This window comes from Excalfactoria chinensis, chromosome 5 (genome assembly GCF_039878825.1).
Source record: "Excalfactoria chinensis isolate bCotChi1 chromosome 5, bCotChi1.hap2, whole genome shotgun sequence".
In the NCBI taxonomy this organism is placed as follows: Eukaryota; Metazoa; Chordata; class Aves; order Galliformes; family Phasianidae; genus Excalfactoria; species Excalfactoria chinensis.
In genome coordinates this window covers 54,306,657-54,331,904 of record NC_092829.1, presented here as the reverse complement: position 1 = coordinate 54,331,904, position 25,248 = coordinate 54,306,657, and the positions used below count along the sequence as shown (strand labels likewise).

Below are 25,248 nucleotides of genomic sequence, written 5' to 3'. Positions count from 1 at the left end.
TTGTTTGAGTCAGCCTTTAGATAAAGCAAAGAGACAAAAACAAGTTTCAGTGAGTTTCTAAATCAGTGCAATAGTCTCAAATAGAAGTATCATAAAGAGCACCATGGCTGTGAAGTTTGACTTTTTCTGAGGCAGACATGCACTGGCTTCTACACTGACCCTTTCTTTGCAGGACTGGGAAGCATATGTGTTTAATGTTTAATGTGTTTAATGTAGGGATATAGGGGAATAGGTAAGAATAGGGGAGGTTTAGGTTGGATGTTAGGAGGAAGTTTTTCACTCAGAGGGTGGTGATGCACTGGAATAGGTTGCCCAAGGAGGCTGTGGATGCCCCATCCCTGCAGGCATTCAAGGCCAGGATATTCTAGGATACGTACTGAGAGATGTCAACAAATCTCCAAAGGGAAAACACCTGTTTCAGTGTAACAGTGGTAGAGCTGGGTTTGAGACTGTGGCTGAAGGAAGGCTGAAACGCGTTGAGGAAATGGCACAGAAACATTTCTGAGCCCTGAGTACCCTCTGCTGGAGAAAAGCATAAGTAAGAAGTGGCCATTTCGTTTTCATTCTGTCTGTTTAGAACCAAATACCATCATATCAAGCTTTCTTTGGGATATCTGAAAGCAAGCGCATCCTTTTGCCTTTTTTTCTGCCTCCAAGAGAAAAAAGAACTTTGGGACATGGCTAATTAGAGTGCACATGCAATGCTGGGTTTAGTTTTGAAGGTATTCAAGGCACCCGATGACCTGGACTCTTTGCATGTTGGGTAGCAGTCAAATACTGAAGACCTGTTTTTGTAGGATTTGCCTCGGAGATGTTGCATCTTTAGCTCTTTTGCTCTGAAGGAGCTTCTTATTTCTTCAGAAAAGGTCCGTCAATTTTATCTTTATTTATACAAATCATTTCTTAATTCCTTCCTGAAACCCCTTGAGATGAAAGCCTTGAAGGCTCAAACAAAAGAGCAAGTAGTTGCGCTCCGACAAAGCTCTCACCGTAGCACACAGCACCGAAGTGAGGTTCAATATGGCACAGAGAGGCTGCTGTGATGAACAGCAGGGATTCCACCTCTGATTCTCACCTTGACGTCGTGAAGGTCTGGATAAAAGGTGTGGTAAGTGGAATAGATGCAGTATAAGAGATCATGTTTTGCTTGGTGACGAGCTTGAGCTTGTATACCTTCTATATATACCTATGAAATATATATATACCTATATACCTTCTATACGCATTCTATCCTTTGTTGTAGGATAAGTATGTAAAGTCAGGTTTGTTTGGAGCCAGGATGATGATGATGGGACTCGGTGATCCTTACGGGTCCTTTCCAAACAGTTCTTGTAGCTGCCTCGTATTTGAGATGCAGAACACAGGTAGAAACAAGCCCGGAACACACTCAGGACTTTGTTCTCTGAAGCTGCTGGATTTTACTGCAATCTCAGCTTTCATTTAAAGAGAAACCACCGTGTAGCCCCTAATTCCTCCTGGTTCAGCCACAGGGTCACAAGAACAGATGGAAACTGCTGCGCATTATTGCATTGCCAGGGATACCCAAAAAGTGAGTTTTTCAGTGAGAAGGCGGTGGTGGGAGCCTAGCTGTACATCTCGGGGATGCCGTCGGAGAAAACAATGCCATTATTTGCAGGTTTTCCTGTCAAAACTATAGAGATCGGCAGACCTCAGCCCTTCGGCAAAGCCAGTCAGCACCAGAGCTGAAGGAGAAGCGTGAACACTACAGCTCCCATGGTGCAGCAGAGAGGGCTCAGGGCGTCGACCAATCAGACGGCGCGCCGTGAGCCGGACGGCCAATGAGAGAGAGGCTGGAGGCGGTTGGAGGTTTGAATTTCCCTAGGCTGCGGCAGCGCCGCCGTTGTGGGGCGGGGTGTGCGGGGTCGCTTTAGGAGCTGGGACGGCAGCGCTCGGGTGCGGGAATTGGGTAACGAAAGGCGGGTTTCTGTGGGGTTTCGGGTGAGGTGTCCCGTCCGATTAACGTTTGATCGCTTTTTGTCATCACGCAGAACTTGAAGATGGCACGGGACGGCGACGATGAGTGGGAGCTGTGCAAGGAGAACGTGCAGCCGCTGCGACAGGGCCGGGACATGGCTACGCTGCAGGAGGCCTTGGCGCAGCACGACACCTCCAGCCACACTGCAGCTCAGCTCAGGAAACAGTGAGCCCTGCTTTGCATTGCCATCTTTATTTCACTGCCTCCTCGGCAGCTTTGCTGAAAGAAAGAGTGTTTGTTTTGTTTGTTTCTTCCTTCATACGGTAATCACTTGAAGCAGTGGCACAACAAAGATGTGTGCCTATAGAATGAGCCCAGCAGAGGCCACAAAGATGCTCAGTGCTGGAGCTCCTCTCTTATGAATAATAGAATGGCCTGGGTTGAAAAGGACCACAATGATCATCCAGTTTCAATCCCCTGCTATGTGCAGGGATGCCAACCACCAGGCCAAGCTGCCCAGAGCCACATCCAGCCTGAACTTGAATGCATTCAGGGATGTGAGGCATCTACAGCCCCCTTAAGCAACCTGTTCCAGTGTGTCACAAGCCTCTGCGTGAAAAACATCCTCCTAATATCTAACCTTAACCTCCCCTGTCTTAGTTTAAAACCACAGGCTGAGGGAGTTGGGCTTTTTCAGCTTGGAGAAGCCTGCGAGGAGTCTTTATTGTAGCCTTCATGTACTTGCAGGGAGCTTATAAATGGAAGGGAGGTCAATTTTTTACATGGCTAGGTGGTGATAGGACAAGGGGGAACAGTTTTAAACTAAGACTATTTGGGGTAGATGTTGGGGGAAATTCCACACTGAGAGTGGTGAGGTGATGGCATGGGCTGCATAGAGAGGCTGTGGATGTCCTGTCCCTGGAGATGTTCAAGGCTAGGTTGGATGGGGCCCTGGGCACCTGGTCTGATTTAGTAGTTGGCAAACCTTTTGGCAGCAGGGGGACTTGAGCTAGATGATCTTTAAGGTCTCTTCCAACTGAAGCCGTTCTATGATTTCTCAGGAGATAAATGTTTCCTGCTATTGTGACAGCATAGAGGTGTCTCTGCCCTCCCTAGCTTGCAGAGACTCTTAAGAGGGCAAAAAGTCACTTTGGGTTTGATTATAGTTCTTATTATGCATAGAGTTTTCTGCAGTTATACATGATTATATACCAAAAGGGGGTATCTTGTAACCTGAACCTATTCAGTTATATTTCTATAGTCTGGTCTTCTAATACATGTTCCCTGAGGAAGCCAAGTTGACTGTGAGGAGGCTGCATAGATGTGTGTGTATTGTGCCTGAACCATCTGGGTGACTGTGTGTGTCTAAATATCAAGTTGAAATGTATGCTATTATAGCTATTATTATTATTATTATTATGGACTTATAAAATGATGTGAGAGCAATGATCTTAGTTTACAGAACAGAAAGCATTTGTGGTTGCACGCTCCTGTTGTGCAGTTAATATGTGTGCTTTCTTTTTCTAGAGAATTTGAATCAGAAATCAGATTTTATTCTGGAGATGATCCACTGGATGTTTGGGACCGGTAAGATTCCTTCTGTTTCCAAAGAAATAATGGAATGATTAGAGCTATGCCCCTGACATGTTAGGCACCCTTGTAGAAGCTTAGAAAAATATTATTGTGATTTAAAAATGAACTCACTAGAAGAGAAAATTATTTTTAAGTACGTTATAATCTGCAGTATCTGTTTCGATACTATTCCTAAGCTTTATTTTAACTCTTGTTGTGTGCTGTAACAGAAGCCATGCATCTTCTTCCAAACAGAATTCCTATGAACATGTTCCATCCCTAGGTACATCAAGTGGACTGAGCAGACCTTCCCCCAGGGTGGAAAGGAGAGTAACCTCTCTGCAGTATTGGAAAGGGCAGTGAAAGCTCTCAACAAGCAGCAGAAATACTACCAAGATCCCCGTTATCTTAGTCTCTGGCTCAAATTTGTGAGTGTTCTGTGAAAATCTCCAGTGCTGATTTTTCTTAGTATTTGTCAAGCTGTTTGCATAACTAAGCTATTTTCTTTAACCTACCAAGTAAAAGAGTATGCTGTACAACTAGTGCAACATTAGAAGTTGTCTCTACAAGCCTCTTGTTTATTCTGGAATTCTATTTCAAACGTTCAGTAGTATCTTCAGGTGTTTCTCGAGGTCGTTGAGCTCGTATAGTGATATACGCTGTAAAATTTCTAGTTTTATTTTGCAAACAAGCTGGTTTGAATAAGTGAAGCTTGATTCCGTGTGTATTTTGGGATTTAAAGATTTGTTTTAGGTGTAATATCTGTCCTTCCAGTCATTTTAACTTGTAACTGTACTGAATCCACATCTAAGTCTAAGGAAAAACCTGTGTGCTCTGGTCTTGCACTGTTTCTTCATTGATGTGTTTCTTGTTGCTGTTCTTGCCTTCTTAAAAGGAATTGCCTCCCAGTCTAGCTTTTCCAGTTAATTTACTAGTCCCTAGACTGCTAATATATATATTGTACTTTAGGTAAAATAACTATTCTCAGGAATGCCAAAATGACATATTTCAATCACTGAAATATAGGAAAAAAACGCTTGAAATCAATACTTGGAATATGTAAGGTAAGATTAAGGGGCAAGTAATATTGAGATTCACAGGTGTTGGCAGAGGTGTTCCTCACTTGCTTTCGCTTGGTGACTTGCTTTCTTTCTGTGCGCTGTGACGTGATACAACAGTATCTCTTGACCTAACAACTGCTCTTGCAAGTCTTGTACTGAAATAAAAGCAATGTTGCAGAGGTATCAAAAAGCAGACATTGACACCCTTTGAAATACTTGGTTTGTTTCAGGGAAACTGCTGTACTGAGCCCTTGGATCTGTATAGTTACCTGCATAGTCAGGAAATTGGTACAGAATTGGCACAACTCTATATTACATGGGCAGAAGAACTTGAGGCTAGAGGAAGTTTTAAGAAAGCGGATATCATCTTCCAGGAAGGTCTTAAGCGCAAGGCGGAGCCTTTGGAGAAACTCCAGTCTCATCACAGGTAAGCTTCCAGATGAAGAGAAGAGCTTGAAATACTTTTGCATGCCTTAGTGGGTACCTGGTACAGTGAAATTTTTACTGATTTCTCTTGGGAATACCAGGCAGTTTCAGACCCGTGTTTCTCGGCAAGCTCTGCTGGGGCTTGAAGAAGCTGCTCATGAAAGAGATACGGGTCTTCTGGAAACTGAAGAACCTCAGAGGAGCACACTGGCAGATCTAAAAGGCAGGGGGAAGAAAAATGTGAGAGCTCCAATTAGTCGTGTAGGAGATGCACTTAAAGGTACGTTCAGTTGCTGAAGCAGTATGTTATTGGAAAACTTAGATGACTTTGTTGTAGAATTTGCACCGAAGTGCAATTGGTTAATGGCTAATTTGCATAAATCTTTCCACCTACAGCCACAAACCAGAACAGAAACTTCCAGACTCCTCAGCAGCTTTCAAACAATCTGGGTTTTACTGTATTTGATGGAGATTCTGCTTCGGCTTCTGGACCTGAGATTCCCTTACTTACTCCACAGCGTTGGACAGAACCTCCAGCTCCAAGGGCAAAGGAGAATGAACTAAGTGCAGGACCTTGGAACTCTGGGAGGGTAAGGAGACTCAAATTGGACTGGCAAAAAGAGGAAGACATGTGTAAGCCAATGTCTTCATCCAATCCTTGAGACAAAGATTGTGTTCTTTCACTGGGGTTTATTTATATGGGTAGCTGTGGAGCCTTCCTAATTTCTTCCTGAAGACTCTCTGGCCTGTATAGTCAAGCTAAACAACCTGATCTTGCTAGAACAGATTTTGAGAACTAAAGTTCTTGTATCAAATTATAATACTTGCTAACCAGAAAAATTGGCAGAGTTGGCCTGCCACATTTTTGAAGGGCTGGGAAGTGCTATAAGAAAAAGGGAAAAGCTGAACATAAGTTCCTTCTATACGGAAAGGAGCAAGAATTGAATTGACGTACACTACAACCCAAAGGAAGAACTCATTGCCTAACTTACAAAAATAATACATGTACAGCACTCTGCAAGTCTGTTTTGGAGTTCTAGTGATGAAAATGAAAGATTTAGTATCAAATGAATTGAATTGTAGCAATTGAATATTTATCCTGACAGTACAGAGAGGCTTGTCGGGAGATGAAAAAAGGGATGACAGAAGGCTTGTTCCAGTGGTTTAAACTGATGCTGCGGACATAAAAAGGAGAACTTATGCTACAGGTGTTTATTCGTCTTAAGAAATGGTCCAAGATGCTATCTGAAATAAATTAATTCTATGAAATCAAATTCTGTTTCATAGGTCCTTAGATAATTTCCAACGTGCTCCTGCTCTCTGTGGATTAGACAGGAAGAATGGGAAGTTATCAAGTGATAAAATATGTGTATAAGGCTTATCAGGACAGAAGTGCTTAAGAGTGAAGCTTAGGAACAAAAACTAGAGAATGAAGCAAAAAGGATGAAATCCATGGAAAGTCCAGGAAGTATTGCTATCAGATAAAAAAGCAATTTTATTAAGTAAATTGAGGAGTTTACAATAAATCATGGGTTTAATTTAGCTCAGCAAAATGAGGAAGATGAGTTATTAATGTAAAATTTATCATTTTCTTTGTTTCAGGCTGCCTTATGGTTTTTTCTGATCCCCCAAATGCTTCTGTATATCTATCCTTAGAGTTTTCTCTGTTCTCACTTCCGTAGTTTAACTAAGGTGGAACCAGCTTGGTAGACAACATTGTCAGGGCAAACTGGGAGACAAGAAGGAAGGCTAAGGCCCACCTGAAATGGAATCTGGTGAGGGAGGTCAAGGACAAGAAAGGCTTCTTTAAGAATCCATAGCAGAAGGAAGACAAGGGGGAAATGTGAGTTTGCTGCTGAAGGAGATGGATGCCCTGGGAATGAAGTACACTGAAAAGGTGGAGTTACTGAACACCTTTGCTGCAGTCTTCACTGCTAATAACAAACCTTGGAAATCCCAGACTCTTGAGATAAGAATCTGGGGAAAGGAAGACTTCCCCTTGGTCAAGGAGGATCTGGTCAGAGATTGTCTCAGCAAACTCCATGCCTGCAAATCCATGGACCCTGAAGACAGACGTGATTGCCAAGCATCTCTCTGTCATCTTTGAAAGGTCATGGAGAGTGGGAGAGGTACCTGAAGATTGACTGGGGGATAGCCAGTGTTACTTCATCCTTCAAAAAGGGCAAGGAGGATTCTTGAAGCTACTAGAGCCTTACCTCCATGCCTGGGGAGGTGATGGAGCAACTTGTTCTGGTTGTCATATCTAAGCATTTGGAAGAAAAAAAGGTTATCAGGAGCAGTCAACATGAAATCCACCTAGGGGAAATCATGCTTGACCAATGTGGTAGTCTTCTATGATGTCATGATGGTTTGATGAGGGGAGAGCAGTGGATATTAATAAGTACACTGACTTTGGCAAGGCTTTTGACATAATATCCTCATTGACAAGTTTAAGAAGTGTGGGACAGATGAGTGGGTGGGAGAGGTTGATTGAGAACTGGCTAACTTGTTTCGCTCCGAGGTTGTGATTGACAGTGCAAAGTCAAGTTGGAGGCTTGTAAGTAGTGGGGGGACTGCTTAGCCTGGAGAAGTCTCAAAGGGATCTTATACATTGTTATAAATATCTAAAGGACAGGAATCAAGTGGATGAGCCCAAACTCTTCTCAGTGTTGCCCAGTGGCAGATTGAGGAGCAATGAGCACAAACTGGAGCATAGGAAGTTCTATGCAGACATGAGGTAAACCTCTCTGGGTGTGATAGACCGCCTCTGGAGATGCTCAGAACCTCCCTGGATGCTTTCCTGTGTAACATACTGGAGAAAACCTTTAGAAGGGGAGTTGGACTGAAGGATCACCAGGGGAACCCTTCTACCCCTGTAATTTTGTGATAGTTTAAATCATCTTCAATGAAATGTTGTTCATTCTGTCTTGTATTACAATGAAAGAATAATCTTTGGTGACTGCTTTGAGGCATTAAAAGCTGCACAGAGGAAAGAGGTTTCTGGCAGAGTCAGAATGGATAAGTAAACTGCTGTGTGGGAAAGAGAAGCCAATTTTGAGATATCCCTACAGCATAACACTTTCTGTCTGAGGACCTAGGAACATTTTAAACAGGCAGATGTGAGTAGAATGTTACAGTACTCAATGCTATCTTTATTCTCTTTAAATAACAGGCTCTTAATGTAGTTAAGGGATATCTGTGGTGTAGGAATGGCCTCAGAGGAAAACTGTGAAATCTGGAGGTTCTTAGTGGGCAGCGGAAGGGAAAAAATACAATATGATTGAGACAGCTTTTGTTGAAAAATGTGGTTGATGGCACTTCTGGAAAGCAAACAAGAAGCAAACAAATACTTTCCTTGACCAGCACTCTCAGAATAACAGAGCCTAGGTCTGTATCAGGATGTGCAGCAGTGGTGTGTCTTGCTTTTGTTTTTTTTAATGCTAGTACCCAACTTACTGATCTGTAACTGTTTGTGTATCAGAAGGGTGTTTATCATGTGAATATGCATCTTGGGAAAAGTTAAACATTTTGTAACAAAGCTGACAAATGAGCCAAATACTGGGACAAAAGGGGATTCTGTTATTTTCTCTTAATAGTAGTGTCTAAAATTGAATCTTCAGGCTGCTAACATTTATTTCTCCTTTCTCAGCGTCCTCGCAGCAATGCAAATTCTGGTGTAGAAGTGCCCCGTCCTGTGCCCAGTTTTACCCCATATGTAGAAGAGTCTGCTCAGCAGCAAGTCATGTGAGTGTTCAGTTTGAAATGAGAAATGCATTGAAACTATCAAAGCTGCTTTGTGCTATTCTGATTCTTTGCCAAATAATCAAGCTTCTAGCTCTGAGGGAATTAAGATGTCAACCTAGAAGCTCTTAATATTTCAGCTTGATGGCAAAAGCTTCAGTGAAAGGTGCATCAGGACGTGAGAAATATTTGACTGTTCATTATGTAGGAGCCAGTATTACATTTATACTTGCTAAAGAGTTGGTTATTTTAACTCAGTACACTGACAGAATGCTGTAGTTACCTGTCTCAGGATGCTCTTCTCAGTGAAAGCAGCTCCAAATAGACACAGGCTCATTATTGCCTTTTTCCTCTGTTTAGGGGACTGTGTGCTCCATCTATCTGGAGTTTTATTCAGAAACTAGCTATCAGAGTTTCCATGACAACATTGTTATGGAGGAGTATGCTGTTTTGGCTGAAATTCCCTTCTTGCTCACACAGTGTTCCCTGAAATGTTGATCAATCCTGGAGATGGGGTTGCTTTGTCTTGTTACAGCAGAGGAAAATGCTTTGTTTTGCAAAACTGCTTACCTTTCTGTTGGTGAACGTGCAGGCAAAAGGTCTGCGCGCTAGGACAAACAGCCACACACCGATATGATTAAGTATAGCTGCATCCATTTATTGCCTGAAAAGCCATACTTTTATAGCAGACAGATGAGGGCATTTGAAAATCACACACACTAATCAGAGGAAAGCTACTGCAATAACAACCCTAAAACCCCCCTTCAAAGCCACGAGCCATTCATTCTTATCCTAGACGTGTCCTTGGTTCTCATGCTGTTTATCTTGCACCGTAGCTGCTGCTCTGTGAAGTCCTTATCTTGAACCATAGCTGCTGCTCTGTAAAATTCTTGTATTACCACACCTTTCTGCTGCCTAATGATGACCATGGAAAGCATAGTTTCCTCTCTAAAGAGAGAGGAGTAGAAAAGAATGTTTCATGTTAGATACTGCTTCCTTGGGTTTGAAGTACGTAAGGTCTAAGAATGCTGAAAGGTGTCTAATAGCATAGATCTTTTCTGTGGATTTTGCATGTGGGCTGCAGAGTAGCTCTGACCAAGGGCATACAGTAACTTAAGAAAGCTTAAACAGAATATTTCCCAACCAATACAACTGTTTCTGTGACTTTTATATTTCTTTTTACGTGCTATCATTCTACTTTTCTCATTTGTGTAATCAAAAGAATGTCTTTAGACTGGTGCACCTAGATTCTGAAACCAGCTATTTTCTCACCTGGACTGTCTCTTGTGTGTTTCAGTGAAGCATGTATAAACCAAGCAGTGACTGCTCATTTTGTTTTGTTTTTCTTCAGAACTCCCTTCAAGATTGAACCCAGCATAAACCATGTTTTAAGTGCTCGCAAGCCCGAGAAGGAGGATCCTCTACAGCGGGTGCAGAATCACCATCAGGATACCCAGGAGAAGAAAGAGGTAGTGATGTACTGTAAAGACAAAGTTTATGCTGGAGTGGAAGAATTCTCTTTTGAAGAGATTCGAGCGGAAGTCTACAGAAAGAAAGCAAGAAAGAAAGCTGAAGGTATGCGCCAAGTTGAAGGACTTCCATCTTTCTGAGATGAAATAATGAAATTGTACTTATTTCTTGTCAGTATACAGCAGTATCTATTATTGCAGCTGCTTTTTTTTTCTACTGGAATTATTATTTAGCTAGTCTGAAGTATACTGAAGGCAATGTAATTAACTGCTGAACATGTAGCCCAGGAACAGGAGAAAGCAGACCAGAGGTCAAGCTTCTTTTTAAAGAATTCACACTTTAGCCACAATCATGTGAAGTGTATGTTGTACCTTACAAGCTTTTCTTCCTTAGAGGAGATGCAGATCCTAGCACAGAAGAAGGAAGAAATACTAAAGAAAATTGAGGAACTGGAGAAGAAGTTAAAGGAGAAAGAAAATCACAAACAGCAAGAATTACACGAACAGGTATTGTCCTCTCCATGTAGCTGCGTTTCCACAAATAGTTACTATTTCAAAATACCAGGAGTGCAGTATTTTTTTATTTTTTTTATTTTTTGCTGGCTAATGGCTTTCCTGTTTGTGAAAGGATATTTCATTCTGTTGCACACGTACACTCAGTATCACCTGGTAAATGAAAATCAGATAAACGTTTAAATGCCCTTTCAGAATAGGGGTGTAAATCGAGGGCTTCAGGTCTGGTAGTCTATCTAGGCAGTGCTTTTTAAGCAGGGTGGGTTGAGATGAGGACAGCTAAATAAATCAAAATAAGGAATGCAGTCACTATTTCCCTTTGACAGAAAGATCCAGCTGTTTCTAGGAAAGCATAGTTTCATAGTGTGTAACAGTCACTTGGGCAGTCAGATACTGCAACTCCAAACATCTCTCCCTCTCCCATTCACACCTTCTACTCCTTTCTTCCATCTTTTCTTACAGCGTAAAACATCAAATAGAAAGGAATGTCCCTTTAAGTTTGGATCAGTTGCAACAGCTCTGTTCTCTCCCAGCTTGCTTTGCACCTGTCAGGGCAGTGTGAGAAACAGACCTTGATGCTGTGTAAGCATTGTTCAACAAGAGCTAGAGCTAGTATGTTATCAACTCAACAAAATCAAACAAAAAAACCCAACTACCCACAGCAAGTTGTTATTCTGTTTGCAGCAGTTCTTAGGTGCCACTTTTTATTTCTAGTTACAAATAGCAAGTAAAAGTTACTTACTTTAAAAGTTTTCCTTAGCTTAATTATGTCCATGAGTTACCTTCTCTCACAGTCTCCTTTCCTCTCTCCCACCATAGTTCTCACTTCTAATAACTTTAGAATAAGTGTTTATAAGCGATGAAATGCAGAATATTCTGTATTTGCTGTAAGATGTGTGCTTACATGTGCTTGCATGTGTTGTTAACAGTTGCAGTGTAGCTAAAAGCTCCTGCTAAAAAACAAATAAATCATAGGGTTGTGAGGAGTAAAATCTATTCATTTTAACTGCACTAAGCAGTGGATGCTTTCTTATGCCAGCAAATTAAGTAAAAACATAAAAAAAAATAATTGCTAATCTGCCAGTGCTCCAATAACCTATCTGGGATTGTCATAGCGTTCTTGGGATATTGATGTATGGTTTATCATTTCATCACTGTAGAATCAAAAATAGAGTTTTGTTTCTATAGCCAACAGAGGTAACAAAGCCTTCACCACCTTTGGGACTACAAGAATGTACTTCATCCACTGCCACAGAACTTAGAATGGAACAGCCTCACTTGCAAAGGTAATATAGAGGGTTTTCCTTGCCAGCAATGGGAATTTGTGGGTACAGCTCATTGTAAGCAATGTAGAATACTGTTCCTACAGAAAGAATGGAGGTACCCTTAGGTATCTGCCTGTAACCAGAGTTTGAACTGAAGTTATGTGAAGATAGGTTTGTTTGTCTGCAAACGAACCTAATTTTTTACAATTAGCATAGGTCATCTTGACTTTGATTTCTTTTTGTGATGTCTCCTTGTGTTTTGTGAGTGTGTAAAATGCAAGAAGTATTAAATTTATATCTTGTTCGCAGTGAATGCTGCCTCTCAGAAGATATTCAGCTGCATAAACAGTCGTGTTCTGAGGGTAAGGATTTAAATGTCTAATAAGAATGAGAAGACCGTATTGAAGAGAAAATGTTCTTTGACGGGAATATCGAAATTGTAGCAAGCTAATAACAGTAGTCTATGTGAGTTAGAGTGAAAATAGGATGTACTAGGCTAGTGTCTTTAAGCATATCTATGCAGCAGACCCAGCATGTAAGGGCTTGAGAACTTTCATTACTTCAGAGGACTTTAAAGCATGAGAGCATTTTTCTCTTTTAAAAACTGAAGAGCTTTTTCCTCACTTGTGTACGCAGCCTTATCTGGAGTTCAAAACTCATGTTAAGATTGATACTATTTTATTTCCTCTGTGGATTTCATAGAAGGAAACAATTAGAAATTGCCACCAAACTCCACATTTAATACCAGACCAGGCTGCCCAGGGCTCCATCAAACCTGGCCTTGAACACCTCCAGGGACGGGGGATCCACAACCTCTCTGGGCAGCCTGTTCCACTCTCACCACTCTGATAGTGAAGAACTTCCCCCTGATATCCAACCTAAATCTTCCCTCCTTCAACTTAAAACCATTTCCCCTTGTCTACCTTTTCAAAGAGTTGGCTCCCCTCCTGTTTATAGGCTGCCTTTTGGTACTGAATCCTGTGTATTTAATACGTGCAAAAAAAGTATTGATATAATAAAAGCTCTTGTTTTTTCTTTACAGATGCAGTGTTTCTTCCCCCACCAGATCCTGCTACTTTTTTCTCCATATTTGTTGAACCATCTACTTCAGCAAACCAAAATACAAGGTAGAATTATTTATGACCTGGATTTTAGAGGGAGGGAGGGAAGAAAAACAGAAGTATCAAACCACCTACTCTAACCTAACTTACAGGCTCTTATTTATATGGTTGGGGGCCTTTTTATTTGTATTTTCTCTCTTTGTGCTACTCGTGATGCCTATAATGAAAAGACATTGTCCTGCTGTTCCTCTTAGGTCTAGAACTATTCAGGATGTTTTATAAGCTTTCTTTATTCTGGAGAGCACACAGTATGATTTATTGGTAGTTATGTAGTAGAAAGTTGTAGACTGAAATATTCAATAGATTAAACTCTTGAGAGAAGCCTGTATTAGTAGTTTCCAACCTTGAACGAATATGTAATGCCATGTAACTCTTAGTCGTTCTACAGATCATGGCCAGAAAGCTGCTCGGCGCCCTCTAGCTGTTCGCAAACCTGTGGACACTGTGAAAGAGAACTTACCACCAGAAACCTGTGTAAGGAAACAATTAGCACCACGGTACATCTCCTGTCAAGGAGAAATGGGAGTAGAACATTCTACTGCTGAAGGGAGTGAAAGTGGCTGGACTAAGATGAGATAAGCAAGGATCCTGAGCCTCTGTCTAGCATGGTGACACGTGAATTGGGTGACGTTCATAGAACTGTAGAATCATTTTAAAAATACACTGGAAAATTCATGTTTATTTCAGGACTTAATGTGACTGTTATGAAAATAATGGCAAGGAATCTTCCTAAATTGTAAGCAACAGATTAGTGGCTGGGACTCTTCACTCCAAAACTTTAGGAAGCTACTTGTCCACGCAAACATCTCAGATTCTGTCACTTGGAGAGCTGCACATCTGACTCTTCTAAACCTCTGTACTTGTTTCTTAAGCTGTAGTGATTCCCCTTCTCTATATGTGAGTTTTGCAGATATTTGTAAAGCTTTCAGGTAGAGGCAGAAGTTGCTGTCTCTAAAGGATATAACTAATGCATGCTGCAATAGATCTCTAGACTGGTTCTGAAAATCTCACTTTAAAGAGTGAGAGGATTTTATTTCAAACCGAGAAGGATTTTAGAGGCAGTTTCAGTATGGAACACATAGTAGAGTTAAGTAATTCATGGTAAGCTTCATGTTCAGATTTGGTTCTAGAATCAGACTGGGTGTCTGCAGAGTATGGTTTTACATGTGTGCCTTCCATGCCCAATTGTTTTAAAATATAATATTTTTAAAATAATATGCTTGTAATTGAACTGAGAGGCACTTCTGGAGTGTTAGAAATCGCAGGTAGCCTTTAAAAGCACATAGTACCCCTGCGACACTAGATGTAATAATGCTAGGCTTTCTAGCTGGGGGAATAACACGTGCAAGTACATTAGTTAGGTTTCAATAACTCAATTGGAATAAATGATGTAAATAGAGGATGCGAAGATGTTGGAAGGTGATGGATGGGGTAGAAGATAGGGAAGAAAAATGCTCTTCATATTGATGAGGTGAGGGATAACTGTAGGATTGGAATGCCTGGTAGAGCCAACATGAGGGGGCTGAAGACAGTAGAGAAGTAACGCTATATTGGAGGTCCTTACACTAGTTTAAAACCCCAGTGAATAAATTATATCCTTATACTTGTAGATAAGCTTAAAAAAGACTAAATATGACTTAATATGACATATTTAGTAATTGCTTGTATGACATATGTCATGGGTTCTTTTTTTCCTGAAGTTACGTTTGAAGCACAGCTTCTGAATTTCCCAGTGAAAAGAGAAGGAGGAGTGGAAGACAGCTTCTCAGTTTTAAATTAGAAAAGTATGTATAATTTGACATAAAACCTACAGGCTTTCAATCTTTTCCTACCTGTTTCAGGATGAGCTTCATGGAATTGAACCTTTGACTGAGGATGCAATTGTGACAGGCTCCTACAAGCACAAAAGCCTTTGTGCCAACCCAGAAGACACGTGTGACTTTGTTAGGGCTGCCCATCTGGCCTCGACTCCCTTTCATGGGGTGGTAGCTCAGAGAATCCCAGCTCCTGCTTATTCACAGAGTGTTCTAAAGGAAGACTGTCCAGAACCCAAGAGTGCACCTCTGGATGAGAAAACACCACTTTGTGAGGGAACATACAGTGAAGCTCTCTGTGTGAATAATCTGAGGTAATAAATAGCACTGCATTGTAAGCTGTTTTTCCTGTGTCTGATTGGTTGTAGTTTGACTACTGTTTTTCAAGAAACAATTGTCTTTTACGATGAACAGTTCTATTTCTCTAGGTCATGGTCCATTTTGCATTGAGCAGTTTTAGGAGGAAACTCATTTAGCTTTCCAGCATTACTGTTAAGGGACTCAACTCTATGCTTGTTCTACCAATTAACTTGTGAAGAATTTCATAAATATATTCTGTCTTTGTAACCAGAGATTAGAAGATGACTAATTGGTTCCTTTTGTAATTGTTAGTTTCATTAGTCATTTTAGCATGTAGAAATGGATTGGGTGATTATATCTGAGATTGCCTCTACAGATGAAGAAAGATGGAAAGGAAAAAATTAGGAAATAACCTGCCGTTTCTTACCTGTAAAGAAGTGAGTTGTATGGTATCTTAGTTCACAACTGAATTTGCTGTACTAGCTATCAGTATGTAAACATGTATACCAAGTTGAAGGTGTTTGCTTACTTGGCAAGTTTCCTGGAAGCCATGCTGATTATGATTAGGAGGGAAGAGCAAGAATGATTCTTTGTTAGATAAGGGAGGAATAAAGATTCAGCATATCTTCTGTTGTAGGAGTCGTATTTAATAGAAGAGTCATTTGTAGACATAGATTCAGAATCTAAGCTGATGGAAGCAGACATGACGTTCCAACATAGCTGTCCATTTTCCAGTAAGGCTAGGAAAGGACTTCTTTCTACAGCAAGACTGGGAATGCACAGTATACTTTCAGTAGGCTACAGTGATCTAGACCCTGCATTTTCTGAGTGTCTGAGTAGTTGATGTCTTTGTTTACAGCCCGATCCTGGAAGCAAGCCTGGAGGATACTCGTTCATCAGGTTCTTCAGTCTCTTCAGGATCTTCTCTTTCCTCTGTTACACAAATATCCACAATTAAATACCTGCACGTCCCTGAGAAATTGGAACTTGCTCAGAGCTTGCCTGCTGAGCCAATTGCTGATTCTGGAGGTAGCAGTGAAATCGTGACTGGTTAGTACTAAACTGAATTAACTGGATTTCAATCACAACAAATAACTTGCTGCTGATACTAAACTGTAATGCTTCCAATATACTATATTCTACTCTACTTCTTACACTTCCCATTACTTTGTCTTGTGACTGAACTTGTCACTTCCTGTACTATATATCTTGATACTATTTGAGTTATGTAGAATAAAGTGCCTGTATGTATCCAGGAGATGTTACCCTCATATTTACAGAGCAGTTAAGGCATTACTTCAAGAAGTGTGGAGGAGTAATGAGGGGAGAATTTTAAAATGAAAAATTTGGGCTGCGGGACAGGGAGAACTATTAAGATGATTTTGTTTTCTTTTGTCTTTTTTCTGTCACTGCTCTCTGTTCTCTTGATGTGTCAGTAATTGCCACATTGAAAAAATACATGAAATCTAGTGGTAAATGGCATGCTTCTAGTTTGCACTCTAAATTTCTCATTACTTTTAAGTGATGCTTTGCAATATTTTTTGTCATTTTCCTATTGAAGAAAAACAATACTAACAACTACATAATCTGGCTACAGGAAGATGTGAAACTAAGACCGTTTTTTCTTGTTACAGATCTTTGTTAAAGCTTAGAATGGGAATGGTCAGAGCCTTCAAAACCTAGCCAATGTAATTAAGCTTGTATTGTTTATAGAGTGCTTAATTTGCTTTGTCTTTTGATTTCAATTTACAATATGTTAATTAAAATTATGTATCTGAAAGTTCTCAATGTATCTACTTTTGGAAACAGTGTTACTGTGTGGCTATTGACCAGGTAATCCAAGAAGTCTGCTGTGCTGCTCATGTTTCATAACAAAGTATGTTCAAAACCTGGAATCAGAGTGAAAAATGAGAGTGCAACATAGGATCGTGGTTGAAATCTGTTAACTGCACTGTGACTATTACTAGCTTATAGTGCTTGAGAAAAGAAGTTGGCAGAAGCCTTTGGTGGTCTTGTTTTGCTTAGCCTGATGTTGGAGGCCAACTCTTCTCAGGCTGCCTTGGCTTTGTGTAGATGAACTCATCTGCTGAATGACATCTTCTGTCATGCAGGAAGAACAAACTCAGAACTGTGTGGGTTTTCTTGAAGGTTTTCTGAGAAGTATAAACCATGAAATTCTTATTACAGAGAGCAGCAGATTTGGAGCCCAGTTTTTTACTAAATAAACCCCCGCTGTATTCAAAGAAGTTAATTACAATCAAACCCTTCATTTAAAAATCATTAACCGATTGTCTGCTCCAGATACAGATCTTAGAAAAGACTGTTAATTCAGAAAATAATGGATTTGATTGTACCATGGCTGAGCAGATGAGCTGCATCTAATTCATAGCCTTCTGTCTCACAAAAGGCATGTTTTGCAGTATGTTAATGGTAGTGTTGCTGAAACCTCATAATGAGATACTGTATAAGGCAGTTTCAAAGATAAGCGTTATGTTCATTCTGTAGAATAAGAAACTATTGGGAACAGGTTACTAGACTTGCAGAGGGAAAGCCAAGTTAAAGGCTTCAATATCTGGGTAGATTTTTGTCCTCAACAGATACAAGCTTTTTAGAGTCTCAACACTTATTTTGAGCAGATCTGTTTTTATTGTCTTACTAGGTGATGATGCAACTCAGTTCTTGTGGACTGCGGAACAGCGTAAAAAGCTTCTAGACCCCATGCCAGAGTCATTGACTGCTTCTCCAAATTTTCATTTGGAGACTGGTTCTCTGCCTGTCATTGAGTTGGAGAAAGACATTGAGCTAGGTAGGTATTCCAGACACTGGGGAGTGCGAGGGACCTCATTATCTTGTAATTGGTTTGAAATGCACTTTTTATTCAACCACAGTCTTATGTGGTGAAGATGGGGTGCAATGTGGACAGTTTGGACATACACGTGCTGTGATGGCTCACAAATGTAAAATTTCCTTAACAGGAAATGAGACTTACTCTATCAAACGGGAATATTGGAATAATGAAGAATACAAAATGCTTTTTGCTGTTCCAGTTAACTTTCTTCAGCTGAATGCAAAGGGATTTGCAATAAAGGTGAGACAGATAACGCTTTTATGCGTGAAGTGTGAAATATTAAGTTCATATCATGACATGTACAATATCCGATATACATAAACTTCATCATGATTTCAGGAATGCTACTCATAAGATTTGCCATGCCTTGTGTCCTCTTCCTAATTACTGATACAGATTAAAGGTTTCTGTCTGTGGAAAACACGTTCCTTGGTAAAGCAGTGTTTAAAAAAAGGAAAAGAAGAATGTGAACAACTTTTGCTTTATTCCTCAAATAAATGTTCTTATGTGTCCTCTTGTAGGTGTATTCTCAGCCTGTGCCTTGGGATTTTTATATCATGCTTCAGCTACAGGAGCGTTTGAATGCTGACTTTGGACAAAGCTTCAGTGAAAACTGTAGCTGTTTCTTGTACCAAAATGGCTGTGCTGTTCTGCACAAGAACATAAATTGCTTCACGCTTGGGGTCAGTACAGATAAACAAAGGACAATTGTAAAAGGCCATGAACACTTCCATATAGGTACCATTAGTGAGTTTCAGGCTCTGCTGACTGAATAAACATATTCCTGCAATCTAAGTCTTCTATTTTGTTTCACATATGTACAAATTTAGATTGTCTATTCTAGTTTTAGTTAGAGCTGATTTCTTATTTATAGATCATGTGCTGCTTTGGAAAAAAGCAGTTCTTCCTTTTATTGTGTTCATGAGTGATAAACAATCTGAGCCAAGAACTGCATGTTATTCCACAATAACTTTTGCATTTAACACTATTTATTGTTTAGCTTGGCATCTTTTAATGAGTTCCAGTCTTCCAGTCTGCTATTAGAAGGTCATAGCACTTTAGTGCCTTGTTCGAGGATTTACATTTTAAATTTTAAATGAAGTCTAGAAAGTACACTTCAGATGGCTGCATATAAATTAAATAGATTGTAAAAAAAATAGTAATTTCAGCCTTCAGTTCAGTTTCTTCCTCTTGAGCTGTTGTCCTCTTCTGAATAATAGTGTCTTCTAAGAGCTCGTGGATCTTCTGACTAGGCTGTTCACTGGCAAAATTTGGTTTTACTGAATTAAGGTTGGGATCATTATCTCTGTACAGATGAGTGGGGTGGGTTGGAGAGTGGAAAGGTGAGCTATAAATATTTAACTTAATCTGAGGTAGAATGGCATATCAGTGCATGTTTATTCCCTGTTTTCAGGATGTTATCTGTGGCTGCAAGTCCATTGGTGAGGAAGTTATTCTACTAGTTGTTTATAGTCTTCTGGATGTGGTAGAGAAGCTCCACAAAGCAGAGATTGTCCATGGAGATCTGAGACCAGAAGTACTCTTTCTGGGAGACAGGTTAGGTTATGTGTGTAAATCAACCTTTCTTTCACTGTGTGCCTCCTTCCAAGAAATGGTGTCGAATGATGCTGTCAAATGTATGTGATACTAAATAAAATGTTTTTGCCAGTGTTCCCAAATTGCTGCTTTGCCAGCATACTGGACCGCTAACTGAATGTGGTAAATAACTTGCCTGTGATCCTGCATATCAGTAAAACAAGAAGTTAGAAGACGGAGAACAGGTGATCTGTTTATATTAGTGGCTTGGCAGTACACTCTAATCTATACAAGTACTCCCCGTCCCACCCTTTCAGCTTGTGCTCACTGGTGTATAGACTAGTCAGTTTTATGAAGTATTATAATACTTAATTCTTATGTAGAAGTATTTTGAATTCCTGAACAAGGGAGAAAAGTGCTAGCAGCTAGGTTATTTTCTTGTTTCACCAACTATGTTTCAGATAACTGTGCTGAAAATAAAAGCTGCAACATCTGTAACCCATTACTATTTCCTTTAGCACACTCTGGAGATACTGCTATCAGCTTCAGGCTGCCAGCTGGATTCCCTTTCACATGAAGTTTGTTCAGAAGTAGTTCTTAAGCTAACCATGAGAGGGGAGCATTGACATAGCAAAGACTCATGTTTGTTACACTTGGAGGTTTTTTTTGTTTGTTTTAATTTGGATTTCTTCATGTTTGTTTTGCTTTCTTTCTCAGGATCTGCGATCCATTTGCTAATAATGAAATGACAAGTGCTCTGAAGGTAGTGGATTTCTCTCACAGTCTGGATTTAAGATTGCAGTCTAGAGTAAGCTTGCCCAACAGCTTTCCAATATCTCAGACTCCTCACGGACAGCAGCTTCTGGCAAAAAGCTGCCTTCCTTATCAGGTATTTAGCAGGGTATCTTAATGTCTGTGTTTCCTTTTCAAAATCTTTGTTTAAGTTGTATTTAAAAAAAACTTACGGGAAATTCTAATAAATACTGAATGAAGATAATTTATCATCTGATTTATGTTTTTGGCATTAACTGAAGGGACTTAGCAACATTGTTCTTGAGCTGCTGAGTGTCTGTGACTGCTCTATTTAAGAGCTTAGAGTTAGACCAGAATTCTACTTTTGTAGTTGTACTGCTTAGCCCCTGAAGATTCTGATGCAAATGCCATTTCAGAATCAAAAGTATAGAAGTATAAGAATAGAAATCTGTAGTGGACTGCAGAAATCAAATGAAATTGAACTTTGTTGCTATTGCAGGCAGACTTGGTTGGCATTGCAGATATAGCCCATTTGATGTTGTTTGGTGAGCATGTCCAGGTCTATCAGGAGGACTCCATCTGGAAAATCAACCAAAATGTATCCAAGTAAGTCCTTTTTCAGAGGAGGCTGCTGTGAAGGAACACACTTGTTTCAGTTTCCTTCACTTTCTTTACAGTAATATTATCTTCAAAGCTTAGAACAAATTCTAGTGCTGTTGCTAAAACCATGAGTTCTGTGAGTTTTGAAACTCACACACTGCATGAGTCTGGAATAACCATAGTGCTATGCAGGAAACAGTTTTAAGTAAAGTAAGGGCTGTACGGGCCTGTTACAATGCTGATTTTGCTTGCCTTTCAGACCTGACTGTCTTAGTCTCTCTTTTGACTTGACAGACCAAGCTTTGAAAGTGTGTGGGTAGTGAGGAAAAAAAATATTACATGAGCATTTTGCTTTAGAAATGGTGATTTTGATGGTCTGCATGCTTGATTCTAGGTCTGTTGAGGGGCTAAGATGCTGCTTTTCTATCTACGACTGTTGCAGGAGCAGTATTAATCTTATACATGCACAGGAAGGAAAACCGATTAAGGCAACCACTCTTTTGGAAGTGATGGTGTTTGTCCTCAGTCATTAATTAATACTGCTCCCTTTTAGATCCCTTTTAGATCTCTTAGCATTAATTATCCCCTCTCTTTTTATGGCATATGGGGTCCATGGGATGGCTACAAAACTATCTTCATACATCTCTTATTCTTCCTTACACAAAATGCTTGTTTATTTCACTAGTCATATCTTATGGAATGTTTCAGCCTTAGCATTTCCTTAGGATTTTCTAGAGCTCTGCTCATAACAGAGATTTCCTGAGAATAGTCTGCATTCAGGATCGTGGTATACTAGCTATAGTCAGTTTAGATGTCCTTCTTTAACCATTTCTTCAAGAAAATCTACTACAGGCTTGGGAATTGTCGTGTTCCCTAGCAACCTGCATTACTTACGCTTCTTAGTTTGTTGTAGTCAACCATTAGGGGGAAAAAAAAATCTAATCTTAAGCTTTGTTAGAGGGATATAAAAGCCCTCACCTCTTTACTCTGCATATATCTCTTTTTTTTTTTACACACAGTTATAGAGTGATACCAGTAGTTATAAAGCTATAGCAAGCTTCTGCTGAATATTGACTGTATGTTCCATTCTATATCCTGTAGCGAGGGATATTGTATGTACTAGGCACAAAATCACCAAGAGTAATTCATCTCTGTGGTTATGAATATCAATGATTTATAGGTTGGCAGTAAGTCTGCATTTTATAATGCCTTAGTTTCAGAAATGCCAAGGGAGGGAGGAAATACAGCAGCTAAACTATTGATGGAAACTGGCTTTTGTTCTCTACTGACAAATATTCTAATTTCATATCATTGAGTCCATTTGACATGTCCTGTGAAACAGGATGCCTATACATTCATTTCTCTCAGGACACAATCCTTTTTTTTTTCTTTTTTATGTGATGTTTTGCTGAGATGGTAGGATACAGTTCTGATAAGTTGCTTTTTTCTATTTTATGTTCTTCAATTCTTATATATTTTTTTTTCATTCTACAAGAGATGAAATTGGCTTCACCTGCTGTAGCTCAAATAGGGCCTGAGCTGAGAAAGGGTGTTAAGGGTCCTCATCTGGGTGTGAATATTGAGGAAAAATAGGAAGAACTCTAGTAACTGAACTAAGATGATGTGAGCAGCAGGTGTAGAAATAGTGTGGAAGGGTTGGCCTGACCACTATGGGGTGTTTAGAAAGGAGGGGTCAGCTGTAAATACATTTGGGTCAAAGCTGTAGACACTGGATTGAAAGAAAAGAGGTTTTGGGTAGAGGTGGGGTGTGGGCATACGTGAGTAGAGAGGGCACTGAGAGCTGTGAGGGGTTAGAGGAATTTTAAGGAAGGAGAAGGCAAAGCCTGGGCATATGCTTTGTAATGCTGAACCCAGCTTGTAATGGTTCATCTCTCATCTAGGTGTATTCGTTTATTAATTCTTCTTTTTGAAGTTGTGAATAGAAGTAAAGAATTTAACCTTTCCATTCTGGTGGTGGTAATGGTTGTTTTGTTTTTTTCACTTTGCTGCTAGAATCATTCATCCTTTCTTACATATATTTCTTGCAGTTCTTGATATTGAAAAACTTAAGCCCTTAGACAAACCTGTTGGACTTGCACTGTTGTATCAACAGTTAGAATGGGGCACTTCATTATGCAGGAATAAGCAATCTGCACAAAATCTTTTTTGTTTGGCAAACTCTGCATTCACGCTTAGACCTTTTGATATGTCTAGTTCTTATTAACAAACAGCTGATGACTCTTCTCCTCCACTCGAATTTAAAGCTTTCAGTGAGTTCTCAAGTAATCTTTGGCAAGTTAGTTTACTGCTGCAGGGTGTCTTCATCTAACAGAACTGCCTGCCCAGTGAAGTGCTTCACTCTAAGAGGAGTTAGTTGATAGATACTCATTAATGCTGTGTTTTATCCTTGCAAGTCAAGAATTGTAAGGCAAGGTGCAGAAATGGCCTTGGAGGGCTACTGGCACTCAAAGCAGGACCCCTTCCCCTTCAGAAGCTGGCAGAATGAATATGAATTGTTTAATTTAATGTATTTAACGTTTCTGGGAAGGTAGAATGTAAATTCTGGATCAAGTTCTTTTCGTTCTTGAGCATTAATATAAGGTTGACTTAATCTCTCTTTTAGGGGAGGGGAGTTTTAACATGTTACTTTTTTAGTTTTTCTATTTTCACCACGTTATTTTAGGTAGCTTCATCTGTGCAGGCTGATAACAGCATAGAGAAGCTGTGTTTGAAGTTCTAGACTATTTTTATCACTCAGTTCCTTAGATATCCCTACCAACACGTAACATCCTCTGCTATCTCTTACTTGCTGTGAAGGAAATGGCCTCGCGTCTTTCAGGTTCTGTATGACTGCATCATCTTAGAAAATGTAAGAGTTATTAGTATAATAGTATAAGCCAGGTTCTCTCTGAGACTATGGCTCCTGTTTTGTGAGTCACTTGTGCAAAGCAGAGGCTGATAATTTCTTCAGAAGCCAGTGTATCTCCTGGCTTAATGGGAACAGTGCCTTAGTCACAAGCTGCGCAGCCCCTAGACTTCAGTGCAGCACTGAAGGACAAAGCAATAGCTCTCATAGCAGTTTTCTTAGGATTTCATGAGTCACTTTACCTTTTTATTCAAGATGTAAGTCTTTATCTGTGAAACAGAAGGTTTATTAATTGTCTTTGAGATACTATCTGTGTGAGAACTCTGGAAGAAAAAGGGGTGAAATACGGGAGTTAAATCTGACTCTAAGCCACACATCATGTACACTAGGAAAAGTAACTGTAAAGTTTTTGATGGACCTGTGAAACAGTCTGTCTAGTTACTGTGCAGGAGCCTACTGGGGAAAGAGAGAGCAACCCAAATGAACTTTACTATATTGCTAGTTTTTATATTATTTTCATGCTAGTGAAAATACTGTTTTAGTCTTGGTCTTCCCAGGGTGTTTAATGCTGAATTTAAGTGGAAGTATTGACTAATATGTCACGTGTGCCTACTTGTTTCACTGAAAGTTGCTTGGTTTATTTTAGGACTGTTGGCTGTGATTTCTGGGGTAAATTTTTCCGGCAAATTCTGAATGCTGATGGTAAGTCCACAGAGCTGCTGCTGAGGGAGCTGAGAGAAGAAATAAGTGACATGTTTGACAGCTCTTTCCAAGAACGTCTTTGTGAATCCTTACTAGCGCTGGAATATATGTTCTTCTCGGAGAAGTTCTGATTTCACAGAGGACAAATCTGTTCTGTACTATAAAAGTGAATTTGTTGTTAACATCTTATTGTTTTCAAATGTAAGCATGTGTTTGTAGCCATTTCTGTAGTACTTCACACAGGATTCAACAAAGAATATCACATCAGTGCCTAGATATCCTAAAGCTGTTACGTGAACTAGTTTGTGTCCGAGCAGTTTGCCAGGGCAAATAGGTTGTCCTAACCGTCCCCATACCCTTTTTGTATAGCTCCTTAAAAATGTTTAATGCCTTGTTCATGCTGCATTCTCAAAAGTGTCTTGGTCCTACATTTAGATTGTCTATAGTACAGTTTTTAATCATTGTTTCTTTAATAAAGTTGTATCTCGATCATAATTCTGTCTCTTAAGTATTCCTGTCAGATGGTTCAAGTAGTTCGATTTACTATCCACTTCTGCCTTGCTTGGGAATTGCCTTCAACTACTAGCTGTGAAAGCATCTCAATTAGTGGCTGCTTTCATAACCATGCAGAATTTCCTGGTCACTTGAACATTTCTACTTGGAATGTGCTCTCACGGATGATCATCACAGGAAAAAATAATGACATGAGTGAAAAAGGCGCATAC

The 25,248-nt window shown here is 39.9% G+C and overlaps 1 protein-coding gene across 2 annotated transcripts; it reads left to right on the top strand.

The window, feature by feature from the left end:
* The first annotated feature begins 1,856 nt into the window (after nt 1-1,856).
* BUB1B (BUB1 mitotic checkpoint serine/threonine kinase B) lies at nt 1,857-25,016 on the top strand. Of its 2 annotated transcripts, none has more exons than XM_072337945.1 (23): nt 1,857-1,914; nt 2,010-2,161; nt 3,464-3,523; nt 3,792-3,936; nt 4,800-4,996; nt 5,097-5,275; nt 5,392-5,585; nt 8,645-8,739; nt 10,088-10,311; nt 10,600-10,712; nt 11,907-12,004; nt 12,293-12,345; nt 13,026-13,110; nt 13,482-13,578; nt 14,946-15,232; nt 16,078-16,268; nt 17,878-18,024; nt 18,194-18,306; nt 18,588-18,749; nt 19,481-19,623; nt 20,320-20,491; nt 20,855-20,961; nt 24,468-25,016. In XM_072337945.1, exons 2-23 carry the CDS (start codon nt 2,019-2,021, stop codon nt 24,652-24,654), a joined length of 3,192 nt encoding a protein of 1,063 aa, XP_072194046.1. In that variant the 5' UTR covers nt 1,857-1,914; nt 2,010-2,018; the 3' UTR covers nt 24,655-25,016. The 2 variants fall into 2 exon arrangements, with proteins under 2 accessions (XP_072194046.1, XP_072194045.1); XM_072337944.1 differs by having other exon boundaries at nt 1,867-1,927.
* Nucleotides 25,017-25,248: the final 232 nt, after the last annotated feature.